At 43.1% G+C, this 14459-nt stretch overlaps 1 protein-coding gene across 3 annotated transcripts in view; it reads right to left on the reverse strand.

Annotated features, from left to right (window-relative positions):
* Nucleotides 1-2743: 2743 nt before the first annotated feature.
* The window catches only part of MYOZ1 (myozenin 1), a 29367-nt gene continuing 17651 nt past the window's right edge, over nucleotides 2744-14459 (reverse strand). For all 3 annotated transcript variants that reach the window (XM_083738510.1, XM_083738511.1, XM_083738509.1), the window contains 3 exons: nucleotides 7293-7560; nucleotides 6534-6699; nucleotides 2744-3345 (listed from right to left, as the gene is read on the reverse strand). In XM_083738510.1, coding sequence (XP_083594636.1) covers nucleotides 3114-3345; nucleotides 6534-6699; nucleotides 7293-7560 — 666 coding nt within the window. In that variant the 3' untranslated portion in view covers nucleotides 2744-3113. The remainder of the gene's footprint in view (nucleotides 3346-6533; nucleotides 6700-7292; nucleotides 7561-14459) is intronic.

A 14459-nucleotide genomic window follows, 5' to 3' on the forward strand; every position in this document is an offset into this window, starting at 1 on the left:
TAATAAATCTGACTGCACTAAGCAGGGGATTCCATGAAAAAGGCCAATTAATTCATAACATTTTGAAGTGCAGCCAGCATACCTGGGGAATTTCCAGTTTCCCATCTCAGTGTGACTTTTCTATTATTCACAGGAAGTGAGGCTCCAAGGCAAGTGGTTGCATGCTATTACCATTGAACAGGAACTGAGAGGTGTATTGAGTAAAGTCTGAAATCCCAGCTAGGACACTATGACTCTTGGTCAGATCCACATTTGCACTCTGCCTCAGTACCGTATTGTGTTTCTGGTTTGCTTGTGAGGTACATGACACAGGCCCCCAACTTGAAGTAATACTGCAACTACTGACCCTATGTTTCAGGATTCTGCAACCTACTTTTATGGTGACTTTGTTGAGTTGTTGCTTTTTCCTTCTGCAGTTCAGGTCACATGAACCACCTGCATGACATTAATACAGTTACGGATAGGAGTGGTGTCAGTCCTGGAAAACCAGCTAGGTACCCTTTTTCCTCACCTTCTGCCCCCACACCATATTTGGGTTCCTGTTTCTTGGGCATGCTTCCTGGTGTGCTTGCACACAGCTTATGTGGCAGTTAGGTGATGTCAGGATTCCCCCCCCCTCCCCATGTTCCTTCTGATTTGTTTGCAGGTTGACTATATGACAATGAACATTCATCCTGATTTCCTTTCATAAGTGGTTATACATCTTCCCATTAATCAATCATTTCCCCCACACTTTTTAGTGCATTATCCATCACTTTCCTAACAGCAAAAAGTTTGGCACTATTTAAAGTAGATTTCTTGTGTCAGACTACTTTAGTTGTGTGTTTTTTTGGGGGGGGGGATAAATCCCCTGCGGCGGGGTGCGCTCCCGCTGCTCTGTCCCAGCGCCTGCCAACCTAGCAGTTCGAAAGCACCTCCGGGTGCAAGTAGATAAATAGGGACCGCTTACCAGCGGGAAGGTAAACGGCGTTTCTGTGTGTGGCTCTGGCTCGCCAGATGCAGCTTTGTCACGCTGGCCACGTGACCTGGAAGTGTCTCCGGACAGCGCTGGCCCCTGGCCTCTTAAGTGAGATGGGCGCACAACCCCAGAGTCTGTCAAGACTGGCCCGTACGGGCAGGGGTACCTTTACCTTTACCTTTTACAGTGGTACCTCTGGTTACGTACTTAATTCGTTCCGGAGGTCCGTTCTTAATCTGAAACTGTTCTTAACCTGAAGCACCATTTTAGCTAATGGGGCCTCCCGCTGCTGCCGTGCGATTTCTGTTCTCATCCTGAAGCAAAGTTCTTAACCCGAGGTACTATTTCTGGCTTAGCGGAGTCTGTAACCTCAAGCGTATGTAACCCGAGGTACCACTGTATTCAACCAATTTCCTTTTTGCAAAATAGGCAGCTTGAAATTGACTTTTAACCTTTCATCTCAGCTGAATAGTCCTAGGAATGAAGATTTATTCTCCATTTTATTCTCAATACCAAATGGCTATTTTATTTTTTTTAAATGAGCGGCAATTGCATTTGTAAAAAAACAACAACAACAACCTAGTACAGCAATACCTTGCAACTGTAAGGGGCTGCAGTGTGGATCCAGCCACTACGTGGAAGAGCCTTTAGACTGTGGCTGGTCAAACAGGAAGTTGATGAGTAAAAGGTTTAAATTTCTTCTTGGACTGCTAAGCAGATGAGCAGCATAATTCCACAAGAAGAGAAGAAGAGTTTAGATTTGATATCCCGCTTTATCACTACCCGAAGGAGTCTCAAAGCGGCTAACATTCTCCTTTCCCTTCCTCCCCCACAACAAACACTCTGTAAGGTGAGTGGGGCTGAGAGACTTCAGAGAAGTGTGACTGGCCCAAGGTCACCCAGCAGCTGCATGTGGAGGAGCAGGGAAGCGAACCCGGTTCACCAGATCACGAGTCTACCGCTCTTAACCACTACACCACCTACCTATTGGCAGTTGATGCGCAACTGAACCGGTTGTTGGTGCCAGTCCCATTGGTGCATCCTTACATGCCAGAGCCACAAATATATTTGGCAACCTTGGATCATGGCAAAGCTGAATGGTAGTTCTTTGTGCCCTGTTAGATTCCCCCCACCCTCACAATGTAAAGTAGGTGTGATGGCCTGGGAATCCGATTCAGAGGCTGAACCAGAGGAATCCCAGCCTGCACAGGAGTCCCCGCCTCCAGGACCGGCTGAGCTGGGGCAGGGCCTTGATTCTGAAGTGCCTACACCTGTGCCGGATCCTCAGGAGCAGGCACCAGGTGAATCCACTCTGGCTCCGGAGGTGGTTGAGGACTCAGTGCCTACAGGTGAGCCCCCCCCCCTGGGTCCAGTAACCCTTCAGCCTCTCCTGAACTGCAGAGGCGAAGGGCAGAGAGGCAAAGGGAACTGGTCTCTCCCAGGAGGAGTGCTCGCCTTAAGGCCAGGAGAGGCGGGTCTCCTGGGGGCTGGGACCGCCCCTGGCCTCAGAGAAGATAAAGGCCAGTCAGCCCGGTCCCAGGTTGCGGGAGCAACGTCGTCGAAGACCTGTTTTGGCCAGCATCCAGTCCTGTTCCCCCAGAATTCCTGTCCTTCCCCGGCTTCTCGCTGTGGACCCCGCTTCGCCCATCGAGGACTGTCTGCTGACCCTCAACTCAGGTCCTGGACCTCGCCCCACAGTAACCTCCCCCCTGGACCAGCACAGTACGATGTGGATGTTTTAAATAAACTGTGAACATGAAACAAAGATTAGAGAGTCTTGTCTTCTTTCTTTCTAGATGCTTTATTTGTTTTTGCCAAATGATAAAACAGGATCAAACCCGGTACAGAGCAGGCAGGCAGCTTAAACATTCCAAGACTGTCCCTTTGTTTTGTTTTGGAGGGCAGATATATAAGTCATTTATCTCCCCCTCCCCACACCATCTCTCTTTCTTCTTTCCTACTTTAGTGCTTTCCTTCTTCTACCTCTGATATGGATAAATACCACAGCAAAGATACGTTTGAGAACCTAGTGGGAACTTGGCTGTTCTAAGGACAAAGATTAGGAATCTCTGGGACTGGAAGTGCATTTTTCAGCTCCTTGTAACAGACTTGCATGTGGGCAGATGCAGAAAGGAGGGGGCAGGGAAGGAAGGTTCTATAATTCTTCTGTTTCACCTGCAACTGGCATGTTCACTTCAATGGTGTATTCAGTAGGCTCTCCAGACCCCAGCCAGGGTACCGGGGTTCTGTTGAAAGACGGTCTATTGGTGACTTCTTGGTTGCACACAATGATAGGTTCGGGTACCAAAGGACCAGCATCAAATTCGGGCATTTGGAAGGTCATTAGCTTGGCTGCCTTCTCATATCCCCCATACGGCATTGCAGTCCTAGGGAGAAGTAGAATTGGCAATCAAGGTTTTGGCCTCAGCACCAGGGACAGTTCAGTGCATAGGGAAGCCGTAGCTCAGGCATAGGCAAACTCCAGCCCTCCAGATGTTTGGGACTACAATTCCCATCACCCCTAGCTAACAGGAACAGTGGTCAGGGATGATGGGAATTGCAGTCCCATCTCTGTTCCACAGTACCCCCCCCAAAAAAGGGGGGGGAGACAAGGACAATGACAATATGAAATTATACAATTGAATATAAATATAGATGGGAAACGGCTATGTATAGTGAATACTTATCTATTTTTAAAATTTTTCACCTATGATACTTTTCTTTTACTTCATTTTTTCTTTGTTCTTTGTTCTTTTTTTTCTTTTTTCTGATATCTTATCTTTCATTTCACTCCTTTATTGTGAATAGCATTTTATAGAGGTATAAATAACTGTAAATATGAAAGGAGGCAAAGTATTCTCTAATTTTTTTCCTTGGTTATATGTATTTTCTTTTTCCTTTGTATTTTCTTTTGTTGTAAATATGTATGTTTTCTAATTTGTACTTAATAAAAATTATTATTATTTTTTTAAAAAAGACATTCCAAAATAGGAAAGTATGAACAAATCAACATGGAGACAAAATCTTTGTTAATAAATGTATTGAGACCAGGTTTGCAGGCTTCATCTCAAAGTGTTAAAGAAAACAATAATCAGAAAATAATAATGTCACAATACAGATTGCGTTTGATCATAATGTTAAAAAATCAGAATTTTATTTAAAAGGGAAGGTGGTTGTGCCCAGTAGAACACCAGTCTGGCTTACCCCGTGTCTTCTACATGACTGCATCCTAGAAGACCAGAGCTTTGTAACAAATATAAACTGATTTGCCCCTTCATCCACTCACCTTTTACAGAGAAGTCTGATGATGCTATTGTAAACCCTTAGCATTCCAGTCTTTTTGTGTGTCTCTCTGTGTGTGTGGTCCTGCTATCTTTTTACAGACCCAATTTGTGGCAAACTTCCCCCCCACTTAAAATGCAGTTGCGGCACCAACTGGTCTAGTCTGAATTGGCAAAGTGCTGTTGAGGCCTTTCAGGGCTACTGTACCTTTCATTAGAAGTGTCCTCACTGAGTTCCAATCTCTCTCATTGCTTTCTAGGTTGCTCAAGATGTGTGCAGGGATGAGCTTCCCCTTAATAACATAGAAATGAAAGCCTCCCCTGCCCCCATGAAAAAGGGAAAAAATGCTTTGTGGGACAATTAATTACTACTGCTGTACGGTGCTGAACAGAAAGCAACTAGAGGTTGAAACTGGAAGGAAGAAGCAGAGGACTTCTTCTAAATGGGAATAACTTCTGAGTACACATGATAGAAGGATCTTGGCCAAGGGGGCAGGCCTTGGCAGATAATATAACATGGTATCGTGCCCTGTGGAATCATTGTTTTAATTCTGATTCCAGTTAATTGAGGAATAATAATAATAATAATAATTTTTTATTTGTACCCCGCCCATCTGGCTGGGTTTCCCCAGCCACTCTGGGCGGCTTCCATAGAAACCAAAAATACAGTAAAATATCACAGATTAAAAACTTCCCTGAACAGGGCTGCCTTAAGATGTCTTCTGAATGTCAGGTAGTTATTTATCGCTTTGACATCTGATGGGAGGGCGTTCCACAGGGCGGGCGCCACTACCAAGAAGGCCCTCTGCCTGGTTCCCTGTAACTTGGCTTCTCGCAGTGAGGGAACTGCCAGAAGGCCCTCGGCGCTGGACCTCAGCGTCCGGGCAGAACGATGGGGGTGGAGATGCTCCTTCAGGTATACTGGGCCGAGGCTGTTTAGGGCTTTAAAGGTCAGCACCAGCACTTTGAATTGTGCTCGGAAACGTACTGGGAGCCAATGCAGATCTCTCAGGACCAGTGTTATGTGGTCTCGGCGGCCGCCCCTAGTCACCAGTCTAGCTGCCGCATTCTGGATTAGTTGTTGTTTCCGAGTCACCTTCAAAGGTAGTCCCACGTAGAGCGCATTGCAGTAGTTCAAGCGGGAGATAACCAGAGCATGCACCACTCTGGCGAGACAGTCTGCGGGCAGGTAGGGTCTCAGCCTGCATACCAGATGGAGCTGATAAACAGCTGCCCTGGACACAGAATTGACCTGCGCCTCCATGGACAGCTGTGAGTCCAAGATGACTCCCAGGCTGCCTCACAATGCTCTCCCAAGGGAGAGTTGCTTGGCGCCTTTGTTACATGCTTGGGGGGGGGAACTTCCTCCTTCCCATTGTCTAATTAAACTGCTTGTGGTGGTTGAGCGCCGCAACCCCAGAGTCGGTCACAACTGGACCTAATGGTCAGGGGTTCCTTTACCTTTATGTTGGGACGCAGGTGGCGCTGTGGGTTAAACCACAGAGCCTAGGGCTTGCCAATAAGAAGGTCGGCAGTTCGAATCCATGTGACGGGGTGGGCTCCCATTGCTCGGTCCCTGCTCCTGCCGACCTAGCAGTTTGAAAGCACGTCAAAGTGCAAGTAGATCAATAGGTACCACTCTGGCGGGAAGGTAAACGGCATTTCTGTGCGCTGCTCTGGTTCGCCAGAAGCGGCTTAGTCATGCTGGCCACATGACCCGGCTACATTTTAATATTTTAATGTTCCATTATTTTAATGTTGTATTTTATTTTTGTTTTTAAGTTGTAATCATTCATCTTGTTTTTATTATTGCTTGTAAGCCGCTCTGAGCCCGGCCTTGGCTGGGGAGGGCGGGGTATAAATAAATAATAATAATAATTATTATTATTATTATTTGTTTGTGTACTCTCTGCATCTTCTCTGCTCAGCCCTTCACAGTTTATAGGATCATCAATTTGGAAGAAACCAAAATGCCATTTTGCATGGGGTTCAGGTCTACCCCTTGGCTTCACACAATGGGTGGAACCAGAGCCTCTTTCAGTCCCAGCAGGGAACAGGGATTTCCAGTATCAACAGACCTTGGCTATTTTGTCTTGTACTCGCAGTATTATTTCCCTAATTACCAAACAGCTCATTTCCCTTCCATTTAAGGGGAAAGGGTCTTTTTCCTAATACAAGAGTCTTACTTCCTTTTGCTGAAGCTTCAGATCAAATCCATTTTCCGTTTAACTCACAATAATCTTACTTACCATCCACTGTCAGCCTCCACCAATATATCAAAAGTTTCCCCTTACCTGTTGAAAGATTTATAATGGCAGAGGTCTGCTTTGGAGCCATAAGAAAGGAGGTCAATTGTGAATTCACTTTTCTCTTGAGGGGTCATGCCTAGAGCTCTTTCCCATGGAGAGATGTAGGTCTTAAAAATGGAGACATGTTTCCCACTTCCACCTTTGCCGTCACCTGAAATATAACAACAACAACAACAGATGATTTAGGTCATTTTTTAAAGGCAAAGCAGAGGAACACATAAAAGAATGCCAGTGGGGCAGAGAAATGTTATGAATTATAAAGTCAAAAGGTAGCAGTAGGTTGCTTCAAACAAAATCCAAATTCTGCACCAAAGAATCAGAAAACCTCCATTCAGAATAAATTACGCAAGTTGTGCCATTCTGTGTGAATTTACCAGAGTGCCACATTATCATTTATTTGGATGCAGCTGGAATAAGTTAGTAGTAGGAATAATAATGTTGTAGTAATAATAATAATAATAATAATAATAATAATAATAATATTTTATTTTTTATACCCAACCCATCTTTCAGTGGTGCTGAAATGTCTGCAAAATTGTCCTTTTCCTGGACCAGGAAGCATAAACAATTGAATGTTTTATGGCTGTCAGGGGTATCCAGATTTTGGGAAAGATAATGCAAAAGGAGCAATAGCCCCCAAAACCTGGCATCCTTCCTCACTTAAACTTGTATGTGTTATATATATATATATATATATATATATATATATATATATATATGCAATATGCTCTCACAGATACTTGCCTTTCCCGCCAGTGGTGTCACTTCCTCCGCTACCATCCACGCCTCCTCCTGTGCCAGCAGATCCCTCGGTGTGGCCTCCTCCTGTTCCTCCTGTTCCTCCAGCTCCACCTTTGCTCCCAGGTTTTGGAGGAGGAGCAGGAGGGTATTGCAGTTTACTGGATCCATACTGCCCTACAGTTACACCGCCCACCATCCTCCCACTGCTGTGTGAATAACCGTGAGAATCAACTCCGTAGTGTCCCCCAGATGTGAATCTCTGAAAATGATCCTGGAAGGGAGGAGGGAGAGAGAAAGAGAAAGAGAAAGAGAAAGAGAAAGAGAAAGAGAAAGAGAGAGAGAGAGAGAGAGAGAGAGAGAGAGAGAGAGAAAGAAAGAAAGAAAGAAAGAAAGAAAGAAAGAAAGAAGTGTGAACATCAAGGTGCAGATTCATTACACCTATTCCCAGCTAACAAAATTCTTAGTGGGCCCTGTTGCTGTTGGCAGGGTGGATAAAAATCAATCCAATTTTTTTTAATGTACTGTATTTTTTGCTCCATAAGATGCACCAGACCATAAGACGCACCTAGTTTTTGGAGGAGGAAAACAAGAAAAAAAATATTCTGAATCCCAGAAGCCAGAACAGCAAGAGGGATCGCTGCACAGCAAAGGCAGTGATCCCTCTTGCTGTTCTGGCTTCTGAGATAGCCGCTCAGCGTGCATTTGCTTCATAAGACGCACACACATTTCCCCTTACTTTTTAGGAGGGAAAAGTGAGTCTTATAGAGCAAAAAATATGATAAATTGGATTTTTAAAATAAAATGCTTTTGGAGGAAAAATATTTCTAAAGAAAGCTTTCTATTTAAGTTACATTATAGTCCAAATACAATTCATCAGGAAAGAAGGATTTGTTCAAGTTTTTCATATGTGCTAAAACTCAGTCTAGGTTTTGTTTTTTTAATTGCTTAACCACATCAGTTACCAAACATGGATACATATGCTATAATGTTATTGTTTTAGTTAAATAAATTGTTTAAATTGTTATTAAGGAAATGATTGTTTTTCTCCTTCCAATGAAGTACAGCAGAAAAGTTGTTCAGTGATAAACAGTTAACTTATTAAACCTCCCAATAATTTCATAATTATTAGTCTATGTATTTCTAATAGTATAACCAAATCAGTAATTTTTATATAACTGTAAAAACTACTCTGAAAATTTATTATTCAAAAAATGAAACCTTAATCTGGTTGTAAATATCAAGATTATACCAGAAAGAATGAGTCTTTCTGTAAAAAATTATTTAAATCAAGTCTTACTAGCTAGTGATTTAAATCGTGATTTAAATTGATTTGATTTAAATCAAATCCACCCTGTGAGCAGTTATGCCATAGGTGTAAATGCATTGGCCTCAAGGTTATCTTTGTAAACCGCTTAGAGAGTGTTGTAGTTAAGCAGCATATAAATTCTTTAGATAAAATAAAATATTAGAAAGGAGCAACAGTGAGAATTGGCGCTGGGAAGAGTCTCTGTATCTTTGCTAGGTTTACTTACATTGTGAACCGCCCTGTGATATTCGGATGATACAAATTTAATTGATAATAATAATGATAATTAAGAAATAATAATAATTTAGGTTCTGAGATCTAGATTGTTAGGACAAAGTGCCCCTTGTTGCGATACTAGGGCAGCACTCAAGATGTAACGGGTGGTAAAGGCACAACTAAGACACAAACAATGCATAGCAGCAGGAGGAGACCTGCTAGAAAAGGAACAAAAATTACCAAGCCTACCTGCAATTTTAAACTTGACTTAGTCAAGTTTGCCTACAAACTTAGATTTGGGTGTGGGCAGAAAATCCATACAAGTGTATGACAATGATTGGTTGGCAGCTTAATTGACATCTAAGGGAACCTCCTCCACCAGTTCTGAATATTGTAGAAATAGAATGGAGAGAGGTTGATCAGCAGGGTGCCCTTCTTCAGCCCATGATTAAAAACAAACACCTCTGGTATGCCATCTGCGTGCAGATTTGTCGGGCGTTTTTTTCCTGCAGGTTGTTTCCTTCTACATGTAGCTAATCCCAGCAAGTCATTTTGACTTTTGCCAACAACGGGCAATCTGTGCACTAACTAGACAATGTTCATATTATCCAGCTATTTGCCTTCACTAAATACATTTTGCAGGAAAAAAATTAAGGAATCACACAGGCAGCCTGTGCAAATCATGAAACAGAGAGATAACAGCAACTACTCGGGTTCTGTTGAGCAAAGGCGCATGATTGCAAAATTGCAAGGCCCACTGGGTCCACCTGCAAAATCACCTCTGAGGGATCCTAGCAAAACCCCACATTGGTGTTTTTTTTAAGAGTCAAGCACTTTGCTTGTCTGTTACATGCAGCACTGTTTGGTGATGAGAAGCTTTCCAGGCTGTAAACAGGCTTCCAAGGCCAGCTGTTCGGTCAGCTAAATATAGGAGAGAAGAAGTGAAAACCCCACAAGGCTGAGTGTAGAATTATCTAACACTCCACTCCATGTATTCAGCTGCAGTCGCCAGGGCTTCACGGCAGGTCACCCAATCTGCAGTCTGGGCACAGAGCCATCAAGCAAACTAAACTGACAGAGCTCTGGGGAATCTCCCTCCCTTGCCTATATAAATTTCCCATTTTAAGAACAAGGAGAATGAATTCCCTCTGAATGTTAGGAAATATGGGATTGGGGGTTGAGAGGGGGAGAGAGGAAAAGAGGAAGGGAATCTGAGTCATGGAAGGTTTCGTCTCTGATGCTGCCTGGAGCTGGAGGCTGTGGCTGGTAGCAGTGGCGTAGCGTGGGTTGTCAGCACCCAGGGCAAGGCAAGTAATTTGCGCCCCCTAACCCGTGGATTTTAGCAGGGGGCAGAGAGCTGCGAGTGCAAGCGCGCACCCCCCCCAGATGTTGCGCCCGGTGCGGCCGGGCCCCCCTGCACCCCCCACGCTACGCCACTGGCTGGTAGGGCTGTCTGTTCGCGTACTAAACAGGGAACCACGGAGCGGCACAAATGTGAACTGAAATCCGCAACTGGTTTCTGAGTTCAGGAGGCCAGACTGCTTGAAGGGTGAACACGTGACGGTGATGCCTATGTCTGCAGGTGGGCAATTCCTCAGCACAGCTTCTCACTAAACTCCAGCCGCCAAGAACCATCTGGGCTGCTTCCCTCCCTCGCATCTGCTTCCTCTTCTGCCAGGCTAAAGTCCCTGCCAGCGCTTACCAAAACTGTGGGGGACCCCAGCCTTGTGCTTATCCAGCAAAAGGAGCTAGCAAAAAGCACCCACTCTTAACAAAACCACAATTGATCCTCTGAAATGCCGAGCTGTTCTAAGAATGGCTAGGCCCACAATTTGATTTTTTTTTAAAAAAATAATTTTTTATTAAGATTTTAAAGGTTACAAAAGAGAATAAAAAAGACAATCAAAGAGAAAAAGAGAAAAAACAATGCATATAAAAAAACATCATCAAAAAACAGAAAAAAGAGAAAAATAAAAAAATCAAAAAAAAATCAAATCAAACCTTAAACTTACTTACTTACATTCACTTATTTCCTTGACTTCCTCACGCCTCCCATTTTTGTATTCTAATTCAGTTTAGATATTTCAGCAAATCCTTCCAACTTTGTTTTTATCCTACTAATTTATCTTAACATACTATAATTCCCCTCTTTGTATTCTAATTCATAGAGATATTTCAACAAATCCTTCATCTTAATTTTATCCTTATATCTTATCTTAATATACTGTAATTTTCCATTCTTTCTTTCACCAAGTAACCATCCACTTTTACTTTATTTAATCTTATTTCTCATTAAAACTTAGGCCCACAATTTGAAACAATCGCATGCACGTAAACTGGTGGTATTTAGTGGTGCTTGCAGTACAAAATAGAAAGTGCACATGCAGCGAAATGCATCCAGTGCATTTCAGTTACTGAGATCCAATCATGCACCACCTGGATTTTCTACAGATAGCTCAAAAGTTTGGTGGTTGCCTTCAACAAGGAGAATGGAAAGCCGGACTGAGCAGGGGATATGGGCAGATGAGAGTGAAGAAGAGGAAATCCCTGGGCACTGATCTAACTTAGCTGCACAATAACATCAATACTGTAGCCTCTGTCTAGCCCAATCACAAAACGTCCCATACACTACAATCCTAATTCCTAGGCACATAGTAAAGAAACTCCTTTGACCACATATTCCTACCAAAAGGGGGCACAGAGCAGCATCAGTCAGCATGGCCAGTGGTCAAGGAGGATGGAAGGTGAAGTCTATTTGAAGGGTGACAAGTTTACCAGCCTTGTCACAAGAGGCTCAAAATATACAGAAGGATGGAGGTGATCAAACAAATGGAGATGCCCACATAATTCTGCTCCTAAGTCATTGGGTATATCATATGGTAGATGGAGGTCTCATTCAGTGAGATATACTGTATATGGCTTGGTAAACAACTTCCTTAATTTTGTTCTCTGCCTCTTTGTACGGACGCAGTCCTGTTCACCCGCCCTTGAGACAGTTGTTTAGCTTCTGGCCTGTGGGATATTTAAAAGAAGATATTCTTTGCTTGCACACCTCCAGCATTTCTCCAATGAAAATAGGGATGGTTGATTCAATAATAGTATATTATTATTATTATTATTATTATTATTAACACCCCCGCCGCCCATCGAGCTGCCCCAGCCACTCTGGGGGGGACTTCCAACAGATATAAAAACATAATGAATACTTAAACATTTTAAAAAAACCCTCTTCCTTATACAGGGTTGCCTTCAGGTGTCTTCATACCTTCCAACATTTCTCTGATTAAAATAGGGACATCCTAAGGGAAAGCGGGACATTCTGGGATCATATCAGAAACTGGCTTCTGTAAATCCAGGACTACCCCTGGAAAATAGGGACACTTGGAGAGTCTATAACCACTATGTTAGTAGGATAGTCTGAGAGCTGGTGACTGCTCCAGAGCTTCATAATTGAGCATGGATTTAAATGTGGGTCTTCCTGTTCAAAATCTGACACGCTTATCTGGTACACTAAACTGGAACATTCCCTTCCACTGGGTCCTTTCTACAGCTACACACACACACACACACACACACACACACCCCATATATTTGAAGCATGCTCCAGAAAGAATCCTGGGAACTGTAGTTTGTTAAGCAACGTGTTGTGCTTTAAATAGCTAGTGTGACTGGGACCCAAGAGCTGCTGTTCAGGAAAAAACCAAGAGTTCTGGGGACAGACGAGCTCCACCTGAGTACAATTAGGAAGGGAATCTTCAGATGGTGACTCGAAAAGGCCGAGTGAAGAAGGGTTAACAAAATCAAACACCAGGCTTGGTGGAAGGGAGAGACAAAAGTCCAAAGAGGAGTCTTCTCTGTGCTTTAGGCAAAGTCTGCAAAATCATGAGCAAACGATGCCAATCAGAAAACAGCCAAAGGGAAAAAGGGGTATTGATGAATCAGGTTGTTTTAGATGTTTGTACATAGAAAAATGCATTTATTATGAAAAATGATTGGGAGAGACTGGTTTTGGGGGACACCAGCAGGATTATGACCCATATTGGCATTATGAAGACATAATGGGGTGAGACATATGGATGTGTGTTGTCTGCAATAGCTATAGGTATGTTTTGTTCAGAGGCAACAGAAAAGGGATAAATTGATGGGCTGTTCACCAAGATATTCACTGAAGGACCAATTTATCATGGATGCAACAGCTGCTGCGAGACCTATCTTGCACAAATTTATATAATAATAATTAGAGTCATTCAAACTATTTGCTACATCTTGGGACAATGGATTGCATACATTGATTGTGCAAAGAAGTCCTTATTCTTGTCTTTCCTGAATTTACACCCTGCCGACTAACACTCCTAGCCATCGTGTCAGGGCTCCCGCCACATTTTGGAACCTCGAGTTCCCTAGGTTCCTGAGTTAACAGGTTTGCCCTCCCACTCAAAGAGAGTTATGGGGAGAGTGATGTAGGTGCAGACAATGTGCTGGTTCCCAAAGCTCCCCCTTGCATGTTTATTTAACCCTAATAGGAAGTGCCTGAAAGGGGCTCTTGTGTGAAGGCAAGGGAAATGTTACCCATTTCTTTTTTCCACACTGTTCATCATCTTACACGAGTTCTCATTTCCCCAACAATCCAATAATATACCTGGTTCTAATTCTTGAACAGACGGGTGAACAGAAACCCTATTTAAAGTGTTCTTTCTTTGAAAGCCGAAAAGTCAGTTCTTAGGGTTAATACCGGCAGTGTAATTGGTGTCCCCATTCTATCTAGAGTAAAATTTTTGTTAGTTGATGCAAACCCACGCATTACCCATGTGGTAGCGGTCTTTGTGATGAAGGCCATGAAAGCCAGGGAAAGATTTATAGACAACAATGTAAAGACCCCTTCATCGTCTGTTTAACTCGCTGCTTGTTTTCCCTCCTTTTCTATCTTGTGGGAAGAAGGTTTTGTTGGCACAGTATGTAATGAATTTTAATATTTTTAACTACTGTAGTGTTGATTTTTGTGCACAGGCATGGTCCTCACAATAAACGGATTTTGTTGTTGTTGTTGTTGTTCTTGTGTCCCCATTAATAAATACCTGGGCATAATAATAAGAAATGCTGATGAATCTTGAAAGGTTTCCCCCCTTTATAATATCTTGAGTACAGGCAAATGGTATCGAAATGAGCAAATGAGTACTTCCATCCACAGAACATGAAACCAAGGGGAGAAATGTTTGCAACACACACACACAAAACAAAATATGTGCAAAACAACTATATTTCTGCAAGCTTGGGAGGCTGGTGAATGATAGAATGGCAGAGATGAGATATGAGATATCTAGTGAAGAAGACAAGTGAGAAGGTAGATGTGTGCAATTTCTATTTACACACACACACAAAGGTAGAAGAGATGGGGAGGGCAACGGTTTGGCGGGGGCATTAGAAAAATGTTTGTCCTGGCAAAGTGACAATGTGGTATGGCTCATTCCTGTTCTGTGAGGTATTAATCACCCCATGAGTACAGTGCTCATTGCAGTGGGACACAGGACCAAGTGTGGTGCAGCTCATGTAAAAAGTAACTGCTTCAGACATCAGCAAAGGGCATTTGAATACATTTCACTTTTCTTTTTGTTGTTACTTTCAATGCCATTTTAATATAGGACCAAAAT

This window comes from Podarcis gaigeae (genome assembly GCF_964106915.1).
Source record: "Podarcis gaigeae genome assembly, chromosome: 5".
NCBI lineage: Eukaryota > Metazoa > Chordata > Lepidosauria > Squamata > Lacertidae > Podarcis > Podarcis gaigeae.